We start from the raw sequence: 27,226 nt of genomic DNA on the forward strand, positions 1-27,226 counted from the left end.
TATGTCCTAGTAAATTAAGCATGGGACAAATACAATAAGACATGAGCAGCATGTCATAGCTTGGTGATCAGGGTTCACCTTTGAACCTTGGAGTATCGGGTTTGAATTTTACACTATCACTGGGGACATCTATGGAATCACCTCTTACTCTCCTAGGTGGGTCATCTACATTACCTATCAATGTAAGAGTCAAAGGATAATAGTTCTGGGTTCTTATATCTTGGATGTAAGTTTAATTCTGTGTTAATTTTTTGGGTTATTATAACTCATAAGAAAAATTAACTGCTTATTGAAAGATGGTTGTTGCTATGTTAGCTGATAGTAGTATTAGTGGTTTTGAAGATGGTATACTTCTGGTAGAGGAGACGAAAGCCAAGGTTTGTAGTTATGGAGACAACAGCAAGAAATCTAGAATCAGGGGTTAGGCTAAGGCTCTATTCTTTTGGACTGAATTAATAAAAATTCAGTTCAGTTCAGTTCACACACATTCATTTCAGTTCATTTCAGTTATTTCAGTTATTTCAGTTTAGTTAGTTTCCTCTCAGAGTTTTCATTCATTTCAGTTCAGTTTATTTGAGTCCAGTTCAGACAAATTCAATTTACTTCAGTTCAGCTCAGACAAATTCAATTTACTTCAGTTCAGTTCAGTTCAAAAGAACAGAGCCTAAGTCGGAGTAAAACCTGAGTTCCCAAACGAGGATGTAATGACATTAGTTAGTAAGTAGACACCTTAAGTGAGTGTTCTAAGTATGTCGGGCCAGTTTTTCTGGAGGAATGGAGATACTGAAAAAGATGTTATTCAGAGGGTTAAGTCGAGGTGGGTCAAACGAAAAGCCGCAAATAAGATGTTGAATCATGCATAACTCAAAAGGAGAGTTCTGTATGTTCAGATGAAAGTGTGGAAATCCCTTAAGGGTTTTAATGGAAGATATTTGAGTTGCATTTATTGAGAATAAGATAGGATAGAACATATCACCTTGGTTTGGGTGTGTGCTGTCTACCAAAAGATGCATCATGTATTCATGTTAGAAAGTGAAGAGCTCGATAAATGAAGTTACAAGAAGTTGAGGGAGGCTAAAGATAACTTGTTGGGAGGGAGTCAAAGATAGAAAAACTGCAACTTCAATGCCTTGATGTCTGGGTTAATCCAAGTTTAGTGCCCTGATCTTTTCATATTCGAACTTTAGTACTCTGAGGTTTAGCCTAACCAAATTTAGTGCCCTGAGGTTTAGCCTTCTCCAAGCTTGGTGCCCTTACCTTTTCGTATTCCAACCTTAGTGGGTTGAGGGCCAACAGTGTTATCAGTAAGGGTCACGTTTCACAATTCAATATTTAATGTGTTAAAAACAGGTTTCACTATTAAATAATTAGAACACAGTATTATTGGTAAGGGTTTGAAGTTGAGATTTTTTATGTTCTAACAATTTATTTCAATGAGCACATGATTTTTTCACATTATGTATTGAACTATATACGTGGCCCTGACAGAAAACTTACACTGTCTGCCCTTGGGTCAATAAAGTTGGAATTCTTTTGTAACTTTAGGGCACTAAAGTTGGAATATGAAAAGGTCAGGGGACTAAACTTGGATTAGGTAAGGGTCACGTTTCACAGTTCAATATTTAATGTTTTAAAAACAGGTTTCACTATTAAATAATTAGAACACAGTATTATTGGTAAGGGTTTGAAGTTGAGATTTTTTATGTTCTAACAATTTATTTCAATGAGCACATGATTTTTTCACATTATGTATTGAACTATATACGTGGCCGTGACAGAAAACTTACACTGTCCGCCCTTGGGTCAATAAAGTTGGAATCTTTTTGTAACTTTAGGGCACTAATTGGAATATGAAAAGGTCAGGGGACTAAACTTGGATTAGGCCAAACCACAGGGCAATGTAGTTGGAATATGGAAAGGTCTGGCTATGAAACTTTATTCAGGCCAAATCTCAGGGGTCTGGGCACTAAAGTTGGAATTTTTCTAGAAATTTATAGAGAAATTTGCCGGAGTACACTAGATAAAAGTGTATGGAAGAAGAGGATCTTTGTGGGTGATCAAGGGAGCTACTTCTTGGTTAGCACAGATGATCCAATCTTTAGGGATCAAGGCGCGTTGTTGTTGTTTCATAAGAGGAAGTGGTTGTAAAAATAATGCTGAAATATCCTCACTTTTGCTGTGTCTGGGACAATAGTTCATTATGTATCCATGATTATCTCCTACACATGCGCAAACCCACTGATTGATTGTATTATTTTTAAAAAATAAAAACTGTAATTTGGATTCTAATTGAAAGTTCATATACATCCATAATTATTTCCTACACATGCAGGCACCACTGAGGTGATTGTATTATTTTTTGAGATAAAAACTTTGATTTGAACTGTAATTGAAATTTGAATGTGGTGTCTTTGTTTATCTTCCACTTTTTAAAGTACATAATAGTTGCTATATTTTAGAAGCTCTGCTTCCATTCAGTTTTTGCCTGGTTTTCTTTACGTTTCATGAATGTGTCCTTAAAGGCTTATCATGTGGCAGAGTAGAACTGAATTCGTCACTGCCAATAATTAGAAATATTCTACGTGGCTTTCAATTGTAAATCCGTATGTATATGTTGGGCTTCCTTTACATTGTGTTTGTCTTGATGATTATTTTCCATTTTAATTTAATCGTAAGGTTGCGATGACTGGTGATGGGGTCAATGATGCTCCTGCCTTGAAGAAAGCGGATATAGGGATTGCGATGGGATCTGGAACAGCTGTTGCTAAGGTAACTAACATCGGCACCTGCATTACTATGCTGCCTGATAGTCCATCTGTTCACAAAATAAATTTTGGTACTGTATGCTTGGCGTACTTTCCTCCCCCTTTCGTCCATTGTTTCAATGCTTGTATGGAATCTTGACTTTTGAAGAGTAAGAATATTGAGGAAATCTCATCAGAGGTCTTTGTGCATTGTACTTTATTAGCCTTGGTTTTTATTATAATGCTAGATTTAGTAAAAATTGTCACTGGGTAACTTTCTATAGATAATTTTGAATGATAGCAATTGAAAACCGTTAAATTCATATAAGTCACTAGCTTAGGCTAAATAGCTAAGATCTGATGGATAGAATTATTGAATTGTTTGATGGTCTAGAGTTTTTGTTTAAAAAATTCTTCAAGCCTTCGTTGGGTGCTGAAGGTTGGCTTTCATATTATTGAGAAGGAAAATTTCTTTGTCTTCAGGCTCTCCTTTTGTTGTTGATTATATCGTTCTTGAAACCTTTTCTTGGACCTATAAGTCAAAATCAGAATAGCAATATTGTCACTGTCATTTCTTTCTCTTCGCTACTGTTTGTTAACTGTAGTCGTAACTCGTAACTCATAAGCTCCAATTACTTCGCTGCAATCTTCTTAGTACTCATACTCATTGTATGATTCAAGCAAAATTGAATCCTCTGCCTTTTAGTGTTGGTAATTTGACATATCTTAGGTGGATGTTTGTCTGATCATGTAATTAAATGCCTCGTATTTTTTTCAAAATTCTTGGGTTGTCATCTGTTCTAAATGTGTGCCATATCATTCTTTCTCATCCAGAGTGCTTCTGACATGGTTTTGGCTGATGACAATTTTGCCACAATTATCGCGGTATGTGGCTTGGCTTCCTATTTGATTTATATCCATATTGACGGTGACAAAACATTGTGATATAACTATTTATTGTTAGTGCCGAATAACTCACAGGCTGTCGCAGAGGGGAGGGCTATATATAACAACACCAAGCAGTTCATCAGATACATGATCTCTTCAAATATTGGTGAAGTAGTTTGTATTTTTGTAGCAGCCGTACTTGGTATTCCTGACACTCTTGTGCCTGTGAGTCCATATCGTTTTAGCATTTAATGATATTTTGTTGATTATGTGTATATTTGAAAATGACATTGATAATTATCAATGTTCTTATGCTTTTTCCATATCCCACAGTATCAAAGATTGCTAATTCTTGAGTTATCATCATTAAAGGATCAAATGAAAATGATTCATGTATTAGTACTTATTAACTAATACTTCCTCCATTTATTTTCTATTGCAACAATGAAGATCGGCACACTTTTTAATGAGGCCATGTAAAGAGGGGGGAGCGGAGAGATAGAGAGAGAGAGAAATAGAGGGACCCATGTGATCTTAACTTTTTTAGTCCATCCATATCTTTTAATATGAGTTAATTGTTACATATTAATATATTAACTCATAGAAAGACCCATTTAGGGTGCGTTCTATTCAACTTATTGGCCCTGAACTTATTGGACCTTATCTGAACTGAACTTATTGAACTTGAACTGAACTTATTGGAACTTATTGGACCTGGTTGGACCTGATTCAACTTATTGGACCTGATTGAACCTGATTGGAACTTATTGGACCTTATTGAAACTTATTAGACCTTATTGGCCCTGATTGAAACTTATTAGACCTTATTGGACCTGATTGAAACTTATTAGACCTTATTGGACCTGATTGAAACTTATTTGACCTTATTAGACAAAAAAATTGATCATTAATAAATAAATATTACCACTAACGTAAATACTACCCTCAAAATTTTTTATGGAGTAATAATTATTATAATTCGTCCTTTAAAAAATAATGATTATTAATTATCTCTATGATAATTAATTTAACAAAAAAATTTACTATTTATATATTTGCCTATACATAACTTTCACCACTAATATATCTAATAGTCTTGTTTTGATTTTATAAAACACTAGTAGAAAAGAAAATTTTAATATGAATAATAAAATAATAGACATAATACAAATAAATAAAAATAATAGACATAAAAAAAAAAAATAAAATAATGTAATTATAATTATTATTGCAAAATATTGTAATTATAATTATTATTATTATTGTTAACCTTAATTATTTGACCATGATTATAATATTATTTAATAGCAATATGAATAATCATATAATAGACAATAATACAAGTATAATAATATACATTGTGGTACTTTAATAAAAAATTCTAATAATAACATAATCAGCTAATAGTAATATGAATAATAAAATAATAGACATAATATAAATAAATAATAAAATAATAGACATAATACAAATAAATAATAAAATAATAGACACTAATACAAGTATAATACTATATAATCATTGTGGTACTTTAATTAAAATTCTAATAATAACATAATCAGCTAATAGTGATATGAAATTATGAATAACAAAATAATGGACAATAATACAAATATTTATTAAACATTGACTATTTGGACCTTATTAGACCTGATTGGAACTTATTGGACCTTATTAGACCTGATTGGAACTATTGCACCTGATTGGAACTTATTGGACCTTATTAGACCTTATTGGAACTTATTGCCCCTATTAGACCTTATTGCAACTTATCTGAACTTATCTGAACTTATTGGACCTGAAACTTAATTTTTTAAGTTGAACAGAACGCACCCTTAATATAGTGATTTTAAGATGTTAACTCATAGAGGGACCCAGATGTTATTAACTAAGCCTCGCCGGAATGTGCAGTATGCTGGTTGATTACAGTTAACTATTTCAACTAATATACTCCCTCCGTCCCATAATATAGTGCTTACATTCCTCTTTGGGTGTCCCAAAATATTGTTCTTGTTTCTCACCATTCTAATTATAAAATGGTATGAATTCTCCAAAGTACCCTCATTCAATAAAATATTTTCCAGTTTTGTCCTCATTTTCTCTTTGAAATCTGTACCAATATTAATTTCTTATGGATAAAAAATGGTACAAGGACCTTTCTCGATGAAGTTCATCTGACTTCTTTTCCCCTCATTAAAGGGAGTATGACTCTCTCCTCTCAGTTTACTCCATTTCAAATTCAGAAATGAATACTTCTTTTGCTTTGTCTCTGTTTATCCAAAATAAAACCTAAATTGGTGCGTTTTACTCATCTCATTCACGCATATATTCGTTTTTGGTTGATATGTTAGTTTCATTCACAAAATAATAACTTCATATTCAGATGTCCTACTTGATTTCATATCAAAGTCAGTCTTTGACTTAGTTTTTCATTTGATATTGTGGTTTTCTCTCTTCAGAAAATTCATAAATCTTGGTTATTAAGTTGATTTTCAGTTTATAATTTTAAAAAAAAAAAATTTACAAGCACAACCTGTTCAATTTCCTCATGGATAAGAAAATCATGTTGCTAATTAATGTCTGAAGCCATTAGAGTAGGCAAATGAAGCATTTCTTTTTTGTGAAATTCTTTCTTCGTTTCCGTTGTTTTTTCCCTATGGTTGACAAGTCTTCATATTTTTTGGGGTTCATTTTGGTTGTTGTAATTGTTGTGTTTATGGTTATGGAGGTCAATATTTCTAGATTTGATAAGGGAAAGACTTCGTGGATTTGTTGTAGAAATGGTTGCAATTTGTGTGCCCCCATTCTCCATACATATTGGTTGATAAAATTATTATTGTATTCTTATTGGCTGTTTTGAGTTGGTTAGGACTTAGGATTAATCCAAATTTTTTTATTTTTTATGGGTTGTACTCTTTAGATGCTTTTTTCTGTAAACCTTCCAAATTCCATTAAATGATCCGTGCCATTTCTGATATAAGTGCAAATACAATTCCAATGCAACTCTCTCATTAAATCCTAATCATATCATGCTCCCCTCTCCTTAATTCCCGTGTAAAATGAGAAGTAAGCACTATATTATGGGAAGGAGGGAGTATTTGATAAATGTGAAGACATGATAGTTGAAACAGTAGAGGCTTAGGATTGGTTGTTAACCAATAGTATCTTCGAAAATGGTTTCCGGTTATTTGTCAACTATTTTAGGATATTTTATGTATATGCTGTTCAAAGGGTTTTTAATTTAATGCTGTAACTTTTTGAAAATCAGGTTCAACTACTTTGGGTTAATTTGGTTACTGATGGGTTACCTGCAACTGCTATTGGTTTCAATAAACAAGACTCAGATGTTATGAAGGCCAAACCACGTAAGGTATATGTTCTTTTCACATAAAGTACATATTTTTGTCGATTCCCGGTTCCCCTCTCCCCATCCTCCGTCCTCAAGTTTAATTAATTTATGTACGTATGAACAGTAAGAACTAGAATTCTTATTGAAACTCGAACTCATAGGGAAGAAAATCAATTTATGGATGGAATTAAATACCAGTGACAAAAGTATTCGGTTATTGATGAAAAATCAATATACTTCTAATGTCGAATCAAGATCAACTAGGATGGAACTAAAGCATTGGGTCGAACTTTGTAATAGCTATTAATGGTCATCGACTCCCGGGAAAGGGTAGAAGAATGGGACCTATTATGTTATGATAATTTTTAAAAGAGACTTGTCTTCTTTATTATTATTTACTTGGTTACCCAAGTATAGTAGTATACTACTCTTGTCGTTTGTTAAGGTGACAGTAAAAGATTATACGTGCATGTGTTTTATTGCGGTATTGCATTGCATAATATGGGTTGCACTTTCTTTGATATAGGGAGGTTGCTTATGTTACTTTCTCTTTATTTCATGGCGGTTTTAAGGATACAGTGTCTTAGTAATGAAAATATTACTTCCTCCGTTTTTTTTTTTTTACTTGCAACACTTTTTTTTCATCAACTCCAATGCAAAATTTGGGTAGGAGAGAGGTAGAGAGGAAAAAAAGAGAGAGCCTCATGTGATTGGAGAGAGATAGAGAGAAAGGAAAAGCAAAAGTAGAAAGTGTTGCAAAGAATTAATTATTTTTCTTTTAGAAAAGTGTTGCAAGTAAAAAAAACGGAGGAAGTAGTTAAAAGGTTTGATGTGGCAGTGCCTGTGAGCCCGTGACTCTTATTTATATATATATATATAAATATATATATATATATATATAATATATATATATAAGTGAGTTCATATGAGAATGCATACTTACATGTGAAATGAGAATGAATTCTACGCCCTATAATTCTTATGAATAAGTGATGTAACTCTAATGAAAAAGTGATATAACTCAAAAAAAAAAAAGAATATTAGAAAAAAAATTTAAATTTTTTCTTTTGGGTTCAAAATTTTTTAAGGGGTATAACTCTAATGAACAAGTGTTGTAACTCTAATCCAATCGTGTGGTTGAGATTCATTCTCATTTTTCAGGTGATCTATATATATATATGTATATATAATATATATATATATATATATATATATATATATATATATATATGTATATACATATATATATATGTATGTATATATGTATGTATGTATATATGTATATATATACATATATATATATGTATGTATGTATATATGTATGTATATATATATGTATGTATGTATGTATATATATATATATATATGTATATATGCATTAACACCACCAATTTGGAAATAGTTTTTAGTTTATACTCGCTTCGTTTCATATTATGTTGCAAGTAAGGTTGGCAATTTCAAGAGATCTAGTAATGTGAAAAACTGGGGCTTTTTGGAGATAGTCTTGTAATTTCATATGAAGGAGGTTGTTCAAAGTAGATGTACGAAAGCGTGAATAGATTTATGTTGAGAGAATAAAATATATATGAATGAAACTTATAGGTTTTTATGGAGGAGGGGGAAGTAAAGTGTAAAAAGAGTGGCCCCAAATTCCAATAATAGAGGGCAATGAAATATGGGACACATAAAAAAGGGAGCAATGCAATATAATGTGGGCAAAAGGGAATTAATGAAAACATAGAAATTAATTGGAGAAAATAATATGAAAGGTTCGTTTATATGCAGAAGCGTCACCATAAGGTCTGCCACTCTAGCCTCCTTGGACATTTAATACAAGGCTAGATTACCAATATGACAAGGTGTGAGAGCCTAATGTAACTTTCTGATGGTTTGTGTATCAAACAACGAGTGAACGAGCTCCCGTTGCTCGAGGTTTCCTGTCCTTTCCTGGTCCTGGGTCAAAGTATGTACTCAGCAATATTATTATGACGAACCAGTCCATCCTCTCCCTTACGGTTGAGCATAATGAAGAAACTCTCCCTAATATTTAACAGATGAAATGTAAGGAAAATATTGTGATATACAACAGTGTGACGTTGAACCTGAGTCTTTTATCATGACAATTTAACAAACTATAAAAGAAAAAAACAACTGAACAAAAAATCAATGCATGTAATAAACAATTGTATTACACACGATTGGCTAAGAGGATTTGACTACCTATAATGAAAAAAATTACCCTGGAAACAAAAGAGCAACTTACAAGTTCATTCACACTTTCTAATATGAATAAGAGTTTACTTTTTTAATGTCAACTCCACCTTGTTTTTGATTCTTTTTTTATTTTTTATGTTGTAAGAGAATTTGACTACCTATATGGGGAAGGTTTACCCTGGAAAACAAAGTGTAACATACAATTGCATTCAAATTTTATAATGTCAACCCCAGCTTGTTTTGAAAACAGCTATGATATATGTTGTGTTTCCTTTTTCCTGAAAATATAATCTTTTTGGAAAATTGGCTCCGGAAGGAAAAAGAAAAAGGTCAGAATTTAGCGCAGATGGATTATGTATTGGTTAAAAAGGATTATAACAAAGTGTTCTCATATAAGGACTTGTTCACATGGGAAGCCAACCCTATATATATATATATACCACCATTTATCATAAAGGGAAGAGGACTTCCATGAAATGGTGCATAGTTCTCCGCATCGACAAAAATTTTCACCTTGAGTTGGTTAATCAGATGTTAAGGTGAACTTGAACAGCCCATTCATAGCCCAACAATGACAGGAGCTAAGGTTGTAGATGATGGCTGTTCCGAAAATCGTAGTAGCAATAATCTTGTTTAAGATGGTTTAATTTTAAAATTCGCCATATCAGCTTTAGCAGCCCATATTGACCTTGAGTCGGCGGTATCTGCCTATATAAAAGGCTCTTTTGCGACTCCAAAAGGATCAAGTTGGATAACTGACTCATACCAATTAATTTGATGTTTATTGATATCTAAAATATGGATTGGGGAGACTATAAGAGTTCTCAACATGACAATATTTGATAATATGTTAGAAGACCAGGATCAAAATTGTACCAATGAGGTCACTCCCATACTGTTTTCATCTTCAGGAGATTCCAGCCACTTTGGTTCAATTTCTTTTTACATTCATTTTTTACTCCCAACTTATAAATGGTAAAGGAAATTTTGCTCTTTGGGCTTAAATATTACTTTCTTATCATGTTATGAAGCTCAAAGCCTCAACCAGATAGCAGAGTATAAGTTCTCTTTCACGTATACTCATCTCAAATTACCAAAAAGATATAGTAGTTAGTCTCTCAGTTCAGAATATAGTATCATCTGAAATTCCATCTCTTGATAACACTGCTGATAGATTTTTTATTGGCCATAAGTATCTCATGTCCAGACAATCAAAAATTATGCTTTTTGTCAATATAATTGTAAAAATGAAATTCACTTTCTGCTCACTATCACCAATCCATATAAATTTCACGTATAGCTCCCTTGAATTAGGTCAGTATGTTGTAAAAGAGTTGAAAGACCAGTTTTACTTGATGGTAAGTAATTTAGAAATTGATAACATTCTATCGCTATGTTTTCCACTTGAGCCTGTTTTGTCATTCCATTGTCATGTCTGATGCATACATATTGCTGTTTTCTTCTAGAATTGGTTATTTTGTATCACCAAACATGCAATGGTCTTATTTTGTATGACAATCCTTCTATCTCCTGAGGTTTGGTATTTTACATTATCAAACATGCAGGTCGGGGAAGCAGTTGTTACTGGCTGGTTATTTTTTCGCTATGTAGTTATTGGAGGTAACTTCTACTTTTTCATTGAGTACCTACGTCCTTCAGTAAGTTATGTATTATGTGTTGGTAATGGATTGGTCAAAGTTGGTTCCCCTGGTGTTAATGATCTGCTGGGCGTTCTGTGTGTATTGCTGTCAACTCAGTCTTGTGGTTGGACTTTCAACATAAAAACCTTAATCTTATGGTTAGAAAGAGGCAGTTAGAATTTTGCAAAACACGTCCTCCAGTTGGGAAATCTTTTTCAGGATGGACTTCTTTTTCAGGGTGAAGTATATATTTATAAAGTGAAGGTTTGTATTTGATAGATATTAAGTGTGACTAGCATGCAGTTCTGTATCGTTATTCCTTGAAAGTGACACCTATGCTTCTTAGGATATGCCTTTACATTGTCGTATTATCTTGATTGAATGTTCTACGCAACAAAATAATAATGCCAAAGCCTTAATCCAAAACGATGGCCAAAATGCCTCTTGTAGTCGTCCACAAAGACCCTCTCCCATCGTTCATTTCTATCTAGTGCTATATGCTCCTGCAAAAACCATTTTTCTTGATGTCGTTTTTAAGTCCCTCGACCCTCAATCCAAGTCATCTTTGGTCTCCCTCGTTGTCTAAAATCCTTTTATTCCTAACTCCCAAATGTTTTTTACTGGTGTAGCTTGTCATACGTTCCTAAGCGAACGTAGTTAGTGGAATATTGTTAGAATCTTCTCTATATATTTTCATAAAATCAACTCTGATATTTACTTATTGATAATTAGAGGTACTAATGGTCAAAGCTCTGCAGTGGCAAGCGTGAAAGGCAAATTGTGTAGATTAGAACAAAAACATAGCTATTATATTCCAGTTGTCAAGAAGTCATACAATGTGGTTAACATTGTTGCCATAATTTACTAGTCACGTTGGAATCTTTTTCTTACCTTACTAAAAGATATGGTTTTCTTTCTGTTGAAGAATTTCTTGCATTGAGCATGATTGTAGATGGGAGTCCTCACTCCTCACTCTTGGAAGTTTATCTTCTGATGCTTCTTGATATGGAATACAATTCAAAATGATTACATCACTTACCAGAAAAGAGGAATAACTGTTGTGATTCTTTATGACAGCTTATGTTGGCCTTGCCACTGTTGCGGGGTTCATATGGTGGTTTGTTTATGCTGATACTGGACCCAGGCTTCCGTACAGTGAATTGGTAACTATCTTTTTGATCTACTGCCCTATGTTTACAGTAAAATTTACCTGCACTTTTGTGTTTGTGCTTGTTGTAGTAAACCTATCTCTTCAGTAACAAAAGAGAGATGCTCTCTTCTGTACTCTGTAGGCCTTCCCGGAATGGTATGGTTTAGCAGACTCTTTGATAAGATAATCATGGTTATGTATGAAAGGATGCAGGATTTGTCCCTTTTTCTGTATATTCCTTCCTTCCTTACCCGCTATCATGTTGCAATTAGCTTCACTGTATTGCTGTCGCAGGTTCTTGGTCTCAAACGTTATGAGTGCCATGTGATCTGTTGTGTTCAAATACTTCTAATAAAGTAAATTATGTTATCGTTGTGGGTTATGAACTCCGGTTCCTACTTCTGTTTCTAGGCCAGCTCTATAAAGGGAAATTTCTCAGTGCAATCCCCTGAAATATTTACTTGAATGCAATTAATTTAAACCTGGAACATGTAAGATAATTCTAATTCTGTTTAATCATGGAATTGGTTTAAAATCATGAAAATATTTTATGACAACCATGTTGGAACTTGAAACTTGAAAGTGTTGCTCTGTAAGCTGAAAACTAGTGGCACAGAGTTTTGGGGCCTTGATTCGATTTATTTGATCTTATTCCATTTAAGTGTCTTGCTGAGAACATAATTTTTTATTGGAGTTTCTGAAATCTGCCATCATACCTAAATTAATTAGAGAGTCCAAGTTTGTCCTCACTCAAGGACTCGTCTCATTTCACATGAGCCTAAATCTTTCTAGTCACTAGAGATATTGACACACAAGCAGACATGCACTCAATTTGACTACACAGGGATAAAGTTTATTCATCATGGAATACAATGATCTACAACTCGTGAATCCAGGAATTATTCTCAATTTGTCTCTTGCACTACACTTGAAATATACCCTTTAGTCGATTATTCCAATTTGTGTAGTCCGTCTAATTACTGCTTCGTTGGCACTATTGTAGTTCTTGCTTCTTGAACACATGTTGCTTTTGGGATCCTGATGATGGATTTTCTTGTACCAGATGAACTTTGACACCTGTCATATGAGGCAGACAAGTTATCCATGTAGTATATTTGAAGATCGGCACCCATCTACTGTTTCAATGACAGTACTTGTTGTGGTAGAGATGTTCAATGCCTTGAATAACCTCAGTGAAAATCAATCTCTTGCGTGAGTATTCAGTTTGACTCGAAATCTTTGCTTTGTACACTGCTGCTTCTGCCATTTTTACAAATGCCATGTTGGTGCTCATGAATAATAATAATGCAGTATTTGTTTCAGCAATCATTCTTGTTTCTGGAATTTCAACTTCATGGATCCTCATTTGAAAACCTGTCTAATAGGATGAACAATATCATTTATGATAGCAAGTAAATCTAAAGAGAGAGAACATGTAGTCTGTTGGTAAAAAGGTTGATACAGTTGCATCACTGTGAACCTTGTAAATGAGATGCAAGGAAGAGCCCCATAAACGTGTGTCCAAAAAGACTCTGAATACTCAATTCTTTCCTCCAAACACATTAGCGCCACAAAATCTTCTGTCAGAAGAATATTGGAGGTTCTATTTGTTTGATGCTGTTGATTCCATGTCTCAAGTAAATTTTGTGCCATGTGGTGTTTATAATTGGTCAAAAATATAATGCTGGTCTATTGCTGGTTGCCCCGTTCCATGAACCAATCAACTAATAGAATTCTCTGGTCCATCTTATTGTTTTTTATCTAAATGGGTAGCTCGCAACCAAAACTAGTAAATAAAAAGATATTAAAGGGAAGTTGTGTTTTCCACTCATCAAAAGGAGTAGTGAATGATCAGAATTTCTAGCTATTCAACAATTAAAAAGTTAATAAACTTTTTGTATAATATTTTGGAATTATTTTTCAATCACAGGAATTTTTCTTTTGTTTGAATTCTGTAATGTTTCGTTATTGATATTGGAAAACAAGTTTCTATATTCTCTTTGTTAAGTGGACCAATATGACTGGCTGGATATGCTTATGATGCTATCGGGCAATATGGCTTTTTGTAACTATGCTAATTGGAGTACATAAAGAATATTCATCACTTGCCTCTTCTGAACACTACTCATTAATGCTTTTCGAGGAGTTCCGACTTCAGACTGTTGTATGATAACTGTCTCTGTAATCATTGTCGACTTTGGACAGTTATGTGATAACTAATCCGTATGATTTCACTTCTTTTTCTAGTGTTATACCTCCCTGGAGTAACTTATGGCTAGTTGGTTCTATCATTTTGACAATGCTTCTTCACATTGTGATCTTGTATATTCAGCCACTATCGATTTTATTCTCTGTAAGTTGTTCCCGCACATCAATTTATATCATCTGTATGAAATGGTTTGATTTCTCTTTGCTGAAACTGCAGTTTATAACAAAATTTTGTTTTATCTCAGGTGACACCGTTGTCTTGGGAAGAATGGAAAGTTGTTCTTTATCTATCATTTCCGGTCAGTAATTTCTTATATATGCCCTATGTTCATATGGTCTTTTTCCTTTGTGAATGAGTCAGCTTGCGACAAATTAAGTTATTGCCTCTGGCCATTGCACCTCTTAATTTTTCCTTACTACAGTACGTGGAAGAAGCTAGCACTTCGTATTCTCATCATTATATTGGAAATGGGAATATGTGCATCTGTATTATATGAGCCAACTCTTGAGGAGTTTGGTGTCTACCTAAAGTACCTTAAATGCCCTCTATTCAATTTACTGAATTTACATTGAACGTTAATATACTATTACTATCATACATGTTTTTATAACTTGAAGCACGCATTGCGTGCATTTGAATCTAATAACTCCTATAAGGCATCTTGAGGATTTGAATATCTCTGGAGTGATATTCCATGTATTTGCCGAGTGAAAAGTACAAGTCTCAAATTCACTTTCTGAAAAGTGAAACATCTTCGTTGTAGCCTTTCTCAAAATCAAGCCTCCCAAATATGAATTATGACCACCAGTCTCTGTTCCTGTCGAGGTCTTTCCTTCACCAGCGGGCAGCCTAAGAACCCCCTAGATTGCTCAACAATGACAGATATATTACGTAGCTGTTTGGTTCACCAGCAAAGAATGAAAGGAATCAAGAAAGGTAATAGAGGAGAAAAAATAGGAAAGGGAATGTAAGAAACATGTTTGCTTCGTTTTACAGAACTATCCCACTTCCCCGCCAACTCTTTCGCTCTCTTCAATTCTCCAATTCCACAACTGATCATCTTCCTATTCTCCATTTCATCTTCAACCATTCTCTTCATCAAACTAGTTACTCGCCATCTTCATCTTCTCCTACCCTTGGCCATCTTCTCTATCCTATTCTTCTTCAAATATTTCATCAACAGTGGTCAGAATTTTATTACATTGTTGCAGATTTGTGGTGCTTTTAGTGGTCAAATTCCACCATTGAAGCTGCAAATTTGAAGCTTTAATGCTTGAATTTGACCATTAAAGCCCATAATATGGGTCTATCAGTTCTATTTATCGAATCAAAAGAAACCAGCAAGTTTTCTCCTGAAATTAATTCTCTCTTCTCCCTTTTATCTTCTAATTTTGGTGGTGGTTTTGCTTTATAGCCTCTTTTTGATGGCTCTGTTAGCTTGGTCTTGATTCATCTAGTGGATAGAACTATAGCACTGGAAGGAATGATGGGAGGACGAAAGGTGGTTTTCTAGATGGCGATGAATTGACGGTGGTGCAAACCTGTGGTGCATCAGTGCAACATTGGGATGGGGTAGTGATGGATGCTCATGTTGCATTGCAGTAACAGGGTTGCTGGTTCAGTGAACTAGTGATGGAACCCAATACCTGAATTGGGGGAGTTCAAGTCCACGGTGGGTGAGGGCAATCAAGAAGAGGGGGTTTGGGGTACTTATATTCAGCAAAAGTGGGCAAGGAAAATTTGAAAAAAGTGAACCAAACACCAACAAAAGGAACTTATGGGAGCCACTCCCTTTCCCTTTCTTGATTACCCTCAACCCCCTCCCCCAAAAATTAAAAAATCAGGGGAGAAAGGATAGGATTGTATTAGGTAGTCAAAGTGATCCAGCGAATAGGATCTCCCACATGTCAGAGGTGGGTTCTCTACCAACTACCAAGGCAAGACTTTTCTCTACAATTTTCTGAATGCTTTTTTCGTACAATTCTCTTGGTATTGAATTATACAGCCAACTTCTGTTGACTTTCTCCGTCTGCTAAATGATATTTCGCAAAATGCCCTAAATCATTTGTGTAACTAACTTTCTCCCTAATTTTCACTGTTACCCTTTCTTCACCCTTCTAGAATACATGAGCAAGGGAGGGGATAATTATCGTGCTTTTACCCCCACTCAAACTCCCACCTTGTCTTCATGATGGAAATCTGGAAACAGATGAGAGACAGATGTAAAATGTTTCCACTTGATCAACACTTTCACTGGTAGAAACAATAGGTCTGACACCCCCCACCCCCTAATCACTGGTTCAACCTCCGGCACTCAATCATATGTCAGTTGAGCCACCGTATTCAGAGCGAGAAAGTTGTAGCTTTAGGTAAACCTCACCCCCTACCTCAAATACCTCATTGTGCCCTCATATGTTGTGGCCCAACGTGCAACTCTCTTCAGCTTCCCAAGCCAGATTTATGGGATGATCCCTGGTCCTGGCCCCCAAAATCCTGTGTTGTGGCCCAATGTGCAACTCTCTTCAGCTTCCCAAGCCAGACTTATGGGTTGATCCCTGGTCCTGGCCCCCAAAATCCTGACCTCAGCTTTAGTGTCCTCTTTCAGTCTATTTATAAAATGTCCTTTGTAAATTTACTCTGGAACTCCATCTATGCACATGCGGGCCATGAGATGGGGACAAAATTCCACAAGTCGTCTTACTGAAAAGGTGAAATGGTGAATGCAAGTGGTACCATTTGGGCTAATGCCGCTAATCAAACAAAACTAGATGAACTGTGTTTCCATACGTATTCTTGTAGCGAGATTTAGGTAACACTTTCCACAACTTCACCAGTTTGAGTAGTTAGTTACATATTTTCGTGAATTGTGCCGATGGTGGTGGATTGGAATTGTCACAGCGTAAACCCTTCAACTCCTCGCATCATCCAGAATGTCGCTGATGCTCCCATTGAAACTTCAGCGACACTTTTGTGTCCATATCTACCACCATCGTCTTCTGGTACGACAGAAATTGCAGTGTGTCTCTGTTCTTAGGACCCAACCATCGGGGTTAGATCCATCAAAGAGAGGTGTGTCAAGCTTCTTATAATACCAATCTACAGTTCGACCCATCAAACTGATTTTCATGGAGGGGCCTCTATATAATACCGTAAATTGTTAAGTGAGAAGGGAAAATGGAACAAGGAGGGTTGGGTTTTGTGAAGCTGGTTATAAACCCGTTGAAGATTTTTGTACTTTCATGTTTTGACAATATCACACACTGGCACTTTGGCTTACTGTTCTGACGTGCTCAGATCTGCAATGAAAAACCTCTCTGATCTATCCACCAAAGTCCAAAAGTTGATGCATGGTTTAGGATGGAAATCCTTAATGTACCCTGCCGGCATTGTGTTTCCTATTATACTTTCATATTTCACTATTGTCCCAGAGGACCACCTTTTTTGTATTCTTTTGAGCTATTATGATGAATGCTGAAATACATTGATACTGGCTGTAGGTAATTATGATTGATGAACTGCTCAAGTTCTTTTCCAGAAATTCAAGAGGTAACTGTCCTTTTTTAGTTCAAATTTTATCTGGAAGCTTAATCTTTAATTTTAATCCGTATTATGCTATCAGCTATATTTAAAATGATCTATCTTGATTGCATATTTTTTAATGGCTTACTATCTTTTCTAATTCCATATTGTTTTTTCACTTTCACATGTAAAATAAATGCAATTTGCCTCAAGTAGTGTCTACCAAATCTTACACTTGATAAGTTAATGGAATTTAATGAAAATAATAACATCTTCTGCCATGGATATGTGCATGTGTTTGCTCTCTTTGCTCGCTTGTGAAAAATTATGTGATGTTCAAGTTTGAATGACAATGTATATTGAAATCCTTAGTCAAAACAACATACTTCCTCAAGTATTGTTTACTGCAACTTGTATATTTTTCGGAAGTTATTGGCTGGAATTTTTTTTATCGTTTTGATTTTCATTCCTCAAAACCTGTTAAAATTATATAAAAATATACTTCCTCCGGAAATAAGTGAAACACTTCTCTCTTTTATGTAAGCTTTTCGAGAGAAGTGTTTCACTTATTTCAGAGAGGAGGAAGTATATATTATTCTTAAGTTCTCCTCCTCACATATTAACAAAGAAAAACTTGTTCCAAATAGAAATATTCTTTTTCTTGTTTTAACTATTTTCATTTTGGAATTTTTGTGGTTGGTGGCACCATTGGAATTGAAATATGGCTTCTTCGTTTACAGGTATAAGGTTGAAGTTGAAGTTCTGGAAAACCGATTTACTTCCCAAAAGAGAACTGCGCGACAAGTAATTGATGTTCTGTGTGAGTCCAAGCATCATTTTTTTACTGCTGCGCTATGTCTGGTATCTGGCCTATGACTCTCGTATGGCACCTTTCAGTTTATACCCCTTTCAACACCTCCGTGCATTTACAATATGGAAAAGGGATTATACAACCTATGAGGATCAAACGTGGCCGATATTTTTGCACCAAGCTGTCAGATTTAGACATGAAAGCCATGATCATCTGTTACAGATTTTTGAACACTGATTACGTTGTAGATTTTTTCTTTTTGTGCATATTGAGGCACGATCAAACAGAATTTTGACATCGGAGCTTGTATCTTGTTCTTGTAAAGTCTGCAGCATAGGTGCTCAAAACTTGTGCTAAATGTCTTGATTTGAGTACTCGAAACATAGTTTACATTACACACAAAGGATATTAGGATGTGTGCCACAGAATCAAATTGTTTGCACTCAATACATAGTTTACATTACATACAAAGGAAATCAGGATGTCTGTCACAGAAATTCAAATGGTGTGCTTTACATCTTGCTTTATAAAGCAAGTTATAAATCTAATTTTGTGAGCACACTCTCAATTAGCCATACAATTAACATGGCATTTCATTGATATAGATAGGTGGGTACGCCATACTTTTATGCAGCTAGTCACGTTCAGAGAAAAGAAAAGCTAGATATAGTTTTGAAATGGAAACTAAACTGCACTCTGGGACTAAGACAGGAATTGAGTCCCTCCAGCAGCAGTGCCGGATGCATGTTGATAGAAGTGGGGTCACTTGACCCTACTTGGGGCAAAAATATATGAGAGAGAACTAATTTTTAGTGTATAAATGTAGATAAAAGTGTTAATTAGTAGTAGAAGAGAGTCCATTCAACACTGTTTCGGGTACTTATTTCGGGTTATGACTAGTGATCTCGTTGCATATAATTTCTAGATCCGCCACTGTCCCGCATACACGGTGCTCATTCTTCTTGCTCCTTCAAAAAATTTAAGTGCAATGTTGTTGAAGTGGGCACGAGAATTTCGAGAGTTCTTCTCAGCCTTGAATAAAACAATATATTACTCATTTATATTAAATCAAACAACAACTTATCAATTACAATTAAGAAATAATGTGAGACAGAGGGACAATAATTTTTTCTTTTATGAATCTCTTTATTTTACTTTGAATAATTTCGAACTACATGTGTTATGATTTCCCCACTGCTACCTTGTGGTGCAGTTTGAAATTGAACTGGAAGCACACAAGGCGACTCAATTTCTACTGTTGAGTAGAAGAAATTGAAAATGTTCACTGGGTCCCATTGTTTATGTGTAAACAAGGTGGATGTTTCTTTTTTTTTACTTTTTGACTAGTAAGCAAGATGGATCATGGATGCTTATTAGTTATTAGTACGGAATTTGCTTATTAAATAATTTGGGAATTAGGAGTCCAAAAAACATAAAGGTGATGGCAAGTGAAGCACATGCGTATTCAGTATGGGCACTTCCACCGGAAGAAGCGAGGGTGAGGGTGAAGAAACTGATGGACAATCTCCGGTCGGAATTTGGTGGGCCAGAGTTTGATCCCCACCTCACTGTTGTTCGGGCCGTAACCTTGACGCCGGAGGATGCACTTGACAGATTCAGATCAGCTTGTAATGGAGTCAAGGCCTACAGTGTTCATGCTAGGGGAATCTCTATTGGAACTTGCCTTAACCTCATATTCGACCCTACACCTCAGGTATTTTGGAATGGAAGGAGTAAATGTTATTACTCTTATATAAACGTTTCATTTGCTATTAATTCAAAAGTTCAATTTAATTAATTTTGATGGTCAATTTCATTGGTATAAAATAAAAATCAGTTATGTAAAGTACTGATGGATTCGTTTCAACTTGTATACTAACGTACTCAAAGATGTATTATAAAGACGATTGAGTCACGGAAAGATTTATTTTTAGCTCAAGTTTCAAATTTTTTTAAAATATAGTTATCTTTATTTCTTTTCATTTATGTGTGAAATTGAGTATGATTTATGTACACAGGTAGTTGCAACTAGCGAACACTGCTGTGGCCATTTCGGGTTCAATCGCACCGCAGGTAAGTCAATTAAAACTTATTGCTCATAATTTTATGTGGTAACCAAGAGTTTCTTTTTGTTCATAATTTTTCATTATGCATCACTATTTAAAAATTTCAAAATGATGTCAATTGATATTAACAAAGATAAACACATACTCCCTCCGTTTCATTTTAATATACACACTTTGACATTTTACACCATTCACAAATTTCATTTTGACATCATTTGTGATTTATATGCGGATGAAAATATAGTCATGTGAGATCTTGTTAGATTCATCATAACATTTAGTTTATTAATATGTACTTTTTATAATTTTTACAAATACGAAACTAAAAATATATGTCCTCAATGTTTTACATTGGTTTGCGTGAAAATTGTAAGTGTGTAGATTAAAATGAAACGGATGAAATATATAATAAAAAAAAACCTAAATAGCATTATTATGACCATTTTAATGTTGATTATAAAAGAGTAGTAAAGTGTAACCTACCATTAGTTTAGTTTTCCGACCAACTTCCAGCAGAACAAAGTACCATTTGATATGGAAAACCTTGTGAAGTATACTTTTGGGTATTGAAATTTGTTAAAAGTTGCAGTTTGCTCACTCAACTTTCAAAAGTTCCAGTTTGCTCACCTAAAGGACAACGGTGTTAACTATTCTGTTAACTTGCAATTTAATATTAAAAAAAGAACCTGCGGCCCCACTATCGAGACTGACAGTTTAACTTTTACTGGAAAGATATTAATTCATAACGGCTATTTTATGGCCCGAAAACAAATGTATTTTTTTCCTCTCTCCTTCTCCAATTAAAGTCGCCCACTTCTTCTTCTCTAATTAAGCTTCTTTGAAAAATCCATTAGTACCAGGTCCCAACTGCAGTACAAAAATTTCGAACTTGTTATTGTTAATTTTCCAGCGATATTTTTTCTGAAATCATTTATTTTTTCCAAAATATATTTTATTTGTGCAAAGAAAAAAAAAATTCAACAAAATGTCAAGAAACAGGACACTCCCAACCCCAAAGCATTGTTACCGTGAATTCATAATCTTGTAGTGCTTGGCTGCTAATTGTTTGTGGGTTATTATTAGACCCTACATCAGGTTGTGACCAATTGTAGTCTTGATTGAAGGAGTAAACAGTCTGCTCTCCTTCAAAATCTGAGTAGACAGCTGCTAACCTTGGTTGTCTAGTAGCAGGTTGTGACCTTGCATTCACTCCAGTGTGAGGAACAAACTGCAACTTTAAACATGAATTAGTTATCTAATAACAGGACATGAAATTTGTTTGCTTAAAACATGATAAAACTATATTCACTTACAATTGCTATTCTCTGATGTCCATTAGGGTAAATATATACACCTACTCCCCTATTATGCATTGGTGTGGTTGCTTGTTCCGTTGTGGTTGTTGCTAGGTCACTGGTAGTTGAAGGACCATGGTTCTCAGACCTCACAATTTTACACCCTCTCTTGTTGTGTCCTTGGATGTCACAAGAACTACAAGTCATTGCAGTCCCAACCTTCTTCAACTTACCTAGCTGATTAGGTCACTTCTCCAGCTTGAAGTCTCCTTTTTGTTTTTTGTCTATGGTGCACTTTTTCACTTTTGGTGGAAGCACTAAGGAGTCAGATTGAGGAACATTCAGTGGCTCCAACAAAAACTCATAGGCTTTCATGTAGGTTTCTTTTGCGAAAAAATGAACATTATTCAGGTTCATCAACTTTGTTCCATATGGCCACCACTTCATGCTTGCAAGGTATTCCAGTAACTTGTCATGCATTGCAGCTACAACTTCTCTCTGACAAATTAAACAAATAGTTTGAGTGGCTCCTTCTCTTACTCCATAACAGAAGCCACCATCCCAAAAAGCATTCCAACCTCTAGCCCAAATCTTGGGCTTCTCTAGTAGTTGTTGAATTCTAGGGTATAAAAACAGTTCTTTCTTCCCAATTTCATCTCTTTTTTTATGTAATCTTTCTATCAGTTTCTCTCTAATATCTTCAAGCATTGTAATGATTGGCTTATGCCTGCTGTTGATGATGTAAGCATTGAAAGCTTCTGACATGTTGTTGGCAACACTATTACAACATGACATGGAACTATAGAAAGCTCCACACCACTTCCTATATAGTTTCTGTTTAGTAGATCTTCTGCTGCAGCAGCAGAAAGTAGCCTCATCACTTCCATTTGAGCATTGGATTCATTCTCAGTTGTGGATTTGACAATAATCCAAAATTGCTTCCTGTACTCCATGCTACCACTAAAAACGGTTCTGAAGTTTGTGTATACATGTCTGGCACAAACTTTTGTTTCAGCTTCTAGAAATACTTCTCTCACAGCAGCTAAAAACCCCTTTTGTTGATCTGACATGAATGTGTACCTTGCACCTGAATTGATCCTTAAATCTATTGCCAACAAATTCAAAAAAAAAACTCCAACTGTCAGTGCTTTCCACCTCCACCAGTACCCAAGCTATGGGGAAAAATTGGTTGTTCCCATCCCTGCCAACTGCAACTAATAGCTACCCCCCAAATGGACCCTTAAGAAATAAATGCCCTACAACCTCCCATAAACCCTTTTCTCAATGCTTCAAACCAGAAGTAAGCCCTCTCAAACACATTTGCATTCATCTGAAGCTTCACAGTATTGTTTCTATGTTTCTATTAGTCCTAAGGATCTCAGTTGCATACCTTGGGAGTAGTGAATACTGCTAGCTCCGTGTATTCACCAACTATTAAATCTTGTCCTTTCAACCTTTCTCTGCATGCCATGAATTTGCTAATCTTCATGCCCCGCTCAAGCCAAATTGTTTAAATTATGTCTTGCAAGTTAATGTGAGGGTTCACCTTAAACGTAGTATGATAGTTTACAGCTATCCAACTTGTTGTCATCCTCTTCAGTTTTGGAGTTCTCCCATAAGTGTGTTCAGGAGTATGTGTTTTCACCATGAAATTCCTCCTCCCTCTTTCCCAAGATGCCCAAATATTTCAAGGGGAGCCTTTGTTCTTATTAGTGCAGTGTGCACCAACCCTCTAACTATCATTTCTATTCATAGGGATGTCCCTCCCAACTGAAATGGAGCAGTCAATAAGGGCTTTCCTAAAAGTCTTAGCATTCTCAAATGACTGTCCAACGTAAAACTTGGACTCCGTACCTTCTCCTTCCTCCAATAGCATGTTCTTGCTTTTCTTAATTGCTTCTGGTGGAATTAGATACCCACAATCCTCATCATCTGATTCACTAGGGCTTTCTAAATCACTCCCATCTTCATCAAATTCAGTTTCAATGTTAATGCTCTTGCCCTTACTCTGAGCTAGCCTATTCAACATCTTCAACTGCTCATCATATGATAACTGCTTCTTTTTTCCTCCCTCACCCTATCCCTAACATGCACTACCTCAACATCATCTTGATTAGTACCTTTTGTGTCATAGTCTATTTCTGGTTGGTTTTCATTTGTTGAAGGAATAGGGTTCTCTACTGAAGTCAGTAGGTCAAGTAAGGAATTAGTTTGGCTATTCAGGTCAAACTGAGCTCGGGTCTGGTTGTCTACATGAATGAGGTCTTCTAGATCACAGTCATGGTCAGTGTAGATATGAATCAGTTTGTAGGTCATAAGTAATGATAGAAAAAGGGTCAAATGTACATCTATTATAACAAAGAAACCTAATACCATTGTTGAAGTCCTTTCTAGGGTCAGCATAATGAAGTTTCATTATGTTCTTATGACCTAAGCTGCTAATCAAGTCTTTTAAGTAAGACATACTCACACAGTCAGGAATGTCATTAAACACACTAACATTCCCCCCATTGTACTCCATACCACATTCAGATGTCCATTTTCCACCATGATGCATAATCAAATATTGTTTAAGTTATGTAATAATAAAAGACCAAACCAAAAAAAAAATGAACTAAATGAGAATATGTGTACCAAAATAAGTCATTTTCATTAATTTCATCAAAAATTTACATCTATATAGTTGGCTCATCATGTAACAATATCAACCAACAAAGTACAACCAACTTTGTATAAGCAAAACAAGGATGTCATAGCAGTGACAAATGCCAAAAACAAAAACCTTACTTATGTCACATTTACCTCCTACAAATGGTTATGACATCCATCCTAATACAAATTAAAAAAAAACTTAACATAGGCAGTTACCACCCCAAAATAATCCATCTGCCTACCCACAACCTACAGAACCTCTCAATCCTCCTTGAAGAGCCAAGGAAAGCCATCAAAATAAGCTATCATATCTTGTTGAGTCAAGCCATGAGATCATACCCATTGTTGTATATGATATCCTTCAGGACCCATACCTTAAAATTGCTATATGTCCCAAAGTATGGTTGTCCAAATGATAGTTGTCTCAGCCTACACCATATCCTCCATTTCTTGCATGTAAGCTCCACATTGAGTTGAGCTTCCCAATTCAGCTTTGGGAAGATGTGGAAACAGAGGATGTTTTGCTCACGGCATAAGGGATGTGCGTCAGTTAGGGCAGTCAATCCTATGCAAAATTAAAAAAACCAACTAGTTTAAACAAATCCAACTTCAACAAATCCTACTCTCTATTTAAACAAGTTTAAAATTGATTTCGTATTATTTTAATGGAGAAATTAAATCACTAAACATAATTTTAAAAAATTGAAACCCTAATCCGTAAAAGCTTCAACTGATATTTCACTTTCACTTACATCATTATCGGAAATTGAAGTACAATTACACAACAAAATCATACAACAATTCACTCACATGTGTAACACATAGTCGCACAACAAAATTGCTTACTCATGCTTTTGATGTTCTCGTGCAGAGTAAAACAACAGAAAAAACAAACCACCACTTTACAACAACAACAGTTTCAAAAAAAAGTAAGGAATATAAGGTAAGGTAGAAAAAAATATACCAGAGGAGAAAGATTTAGAATTTTCCTTGCAGATGAGCATTGTCGCGCCATTCTTGTGAAATAAATGAGAAATAAATGAAGTTTGAGGGAGAGAAAGTTCTTTTCCACTTGCAGAGAGAATAAAATAAGTGTTGAAGTGGGATGTCTTTGTCTTATATAGCACAACGAAAAGGTACTTTGGGCGCCAAAAAATACCGCCCCTTCATTACCCTTCCCTAGATTCTTGTGCGTTGCATTATTTTAATTAGATATCTCAAAGTTAGTGGGGCCGCAGGTTTTTTTAATATTAAATTGCAAGTTAACAGAATACTTAACACCGTTGTCCTTTGGGTGAGTAAACTGCAACTTTTGAAAATTGAGTGAGCAAACTGCAACTTTTAGCAAAGTTCAGTAGCCAAAGTATACTTAACTCTCCTTCAACTAGTAGTAAATTTCGATTTGATTTATACAACTTTAAACACATTGATCATTTAGTTAAAAAAAATCATATATTATTCAACAGTTGTTTTACTTTTATGCATTATAATATATAGGTACTTATAAGTAAGTAATTGGTCTACTAATAAGGTTTGTAGTATCTCGCAGTTTCAAGGTTGTGGATCAAACTCCACTAGAGATATTGTGGAGTTGAGATTCCCTAAACTTCTCAAGCTTGTTAAGTTCTTCGTTTTTCATATGGGTTTGATCTCAACATTCATCTTATAGCTATGTTTTGAAAATCGAGTATAAAAGTAGCAAAACTAATAAAATGCTAACCACCATTTCTAAAAAATTGCAACAGCTTGACTTTCACGCTTGTAAACGCACATATTTGACCGTTAATTAATGATATTTATGTATTTGTCAAAGTTACAAAAAGTTGATATTATGAAAAAAAAAACATTGAAGCAAATCCAATAACATTTTATATGATCCTTTTTGTTTTTATATATTAGTTAAAAACACGGTCAAAATAAGATGTGCAAATAGTGTAAAAGTCAAAATGTTGCATGTAAAAAGAAACGAAGGAAGTATAACAATTGAACTAGACAACATATTCTACACTTAGTTCCTAGTATTCCATAATCATAATGATTAGTGATTGGTCATTTTTTTTTTTTCTGTATATACAAAAAATTAAGAAATTATTTTTTGTTACCTATGGTTAGGAACTTAGGATTTTCTTTTACCATGTTATTTGTTACTTCTGTCTTAATTTGATTTGCAACAAAATACTACAATTTTTTTTAAAATTTTTTTTGCAGCTTATAGGCCACACATGAGCCTTCTATATGCCGACTTGACAAATGAAATGATGAAGAAAGCTGAAGAGAGAGCTACTATTTTGGATGACAGCATTGCTAACTTGTGCTTCACTGTTAATCGTTTAGCACTTTACATAACTGATGAAGATAAGACCCTCAAATCCTGGAAAAAGGTGGCTGAATATGAACTTCAACCCATATAATAGTCACGTGTATAATAGAAACTACTAAATAAATCAAAGGGACTGTCTCATATAATCTTGTATTATTGCTCACATGGTGGTTGCTTGTTATTGTTCCCATCGAATCGACGAGCTTGTAATTTACTAAAGGTTTCCTCCAAAGTTTCCTAACTTTGGCAGAGCTTAATAATATGTTCCCCTCTTCCCATCTTCTCCTAGAAATAAGAAAGGAATATGGTCATTGTTATCGCCGCTGTGATATAAATAACAAATATTGAATGTAAAAAAAAAAAAAAACA

The 27,226-nt window shown here is 34.8% G+C and overlaps 2 protein-coding genes and 1 long non-coding RNA gene across 4 annotated transcripts in view; 2 read left to right on the forward strand and 1 right to left on the reverse strand.

The window, feature by feature from the left end:
- LOC104901319 (calcium-transporting ATPase 3, endoplasmic reticulum-type) overlaps positions 1 to 19,072 on the forward strand; it is a 44,392-nt gene extending 25,320 nt beyond the window's left edge. The window contains exons 24-34 of one of the 2 annotated variants that reach the window (XM_010688881.4): positions 2,677 to 2,769; positions 3,579 to 3,629; positions 3,726 to 3,857; positions 6,901 to 7,002; positions 10,761 to 10,815; positions 11,913 to 11,998; positions 13,049 to 13,197; positions 14,233 to 14,338; positions 14,439 to 14,492; positions 17,692 to 17,740; positions 18,454 to 19,072. In XM_010688881.4, coding sequence (XP_010687183.1) covers positions 2,677 to 2,769; positions 3,579 to 3,629; positions 3,726 to 3,857; positions 6,901 to 7,002; positions 10,761 to 10,815; positions 11,913 to 11,998; positions 13,049 to 13,197; positions 14,233 to 14,338; positions 14,439 to 14,492; positions 17,692 to 17,740; positions 18,454 to 18,521 — 945 coding nt within the window. In that variant the 3' untranslated portion in view covers positions 18,522 to 19,072. Of the gene's footprint in view, positions 1 to 2,676; positions 2,770 to 3,578; positions 3,630 to 3,725; positions 3,858 to 6,900; positions 7,003 to 10,760; positions 10,816 to 11,912; positions 11,999 to 13,048; positions 13,198 to 14,232; positions 14,339 to 14,438; positions 14,493 to 17,691; positions 17,741 to 18,453 lie in introns of those variants that run through there. The other variant, XM_048634263.2, reaches the window with a different exon arrangement.
- A 775-nt stretch (positions 19,073 to 19,847) lies between these two features.
- Positions 19,848 to 27,138, forward strand: LOC104901318 (cyclic phosphodiesterase). Its single transcript, XM_010688880.4, has 3 exons — positions 19,848 to 20,238; positions 20,543 to 20,597; positions 26,746 to 27,138. The coding sequence occupies exons 1-3, from the start codon at positions 19,966 to 19,968 to the stop codon at positions 26,946 to 26,948; spliced, it is 531 nt and encodes a 176-aa protein (XP_010687182.1). The 5' UTR covers positions 19,848 to 19,965; the 3' UTR covers positions 26,949 to 27,138.
- LOC125492225 (uncharacterized) lies at positions 24,515 to 25,609 on the reverse strand. Its single transcript, XR_007268666.1, has 2 exons — positions 25,502 to 25,609; positions 24,515 to 25,102 (listed from the first exon to the last, which is right to left on the reverse strand). It is a non-coding gene; the product is annotated as an uncharacterized LOC125492225 (long non-coding RNA).
- Positions 27,139 to 27,226: the final 88 nt, after the last annotated feature.

This window comes from Beta vulgaris, chromosome 8 (assembly GCF_026745355.1).
Source record: "Beta vulgaris subsp. vulgaris cultivar EL10 chromosome 8, EL10.2, whole genome shotgun sequence".
Lineage (NCBI taxonomy): Eukaryota > Viridiplantae > Streptophyta > Magnoliopsida > Caryophyllales > Amaranthaceae > Beta > Beta vulgaris.

What these genes read in the sequence shown, in the direction of transcription:
- LOC104901318 (XM_010688880.4), top strand. Translation starts at nt 19,966, where the DNA reads ATGGCAAGTGAAGCACATGCGTATTCAGTATGGGCACTTCCACCGGAA. An exon ending in TATTCGACCCTACACCTCAG is followed by an intron (nt 20,239 to 20,542) that starts GTATTTTGGAAT and finishes TTATGTACACAG; the next exon opens with GTAGTTGCAACTAGCGAACA. An exon ending in CGGGTTCAATCGCACCGCAG is followed by an intron (nt 20,598 to 26,745) that starts GTAAGTCAATTA and finishes TTTTTTTTGCAG; the next exon opens with CTTATAGGCCACACATGAGC.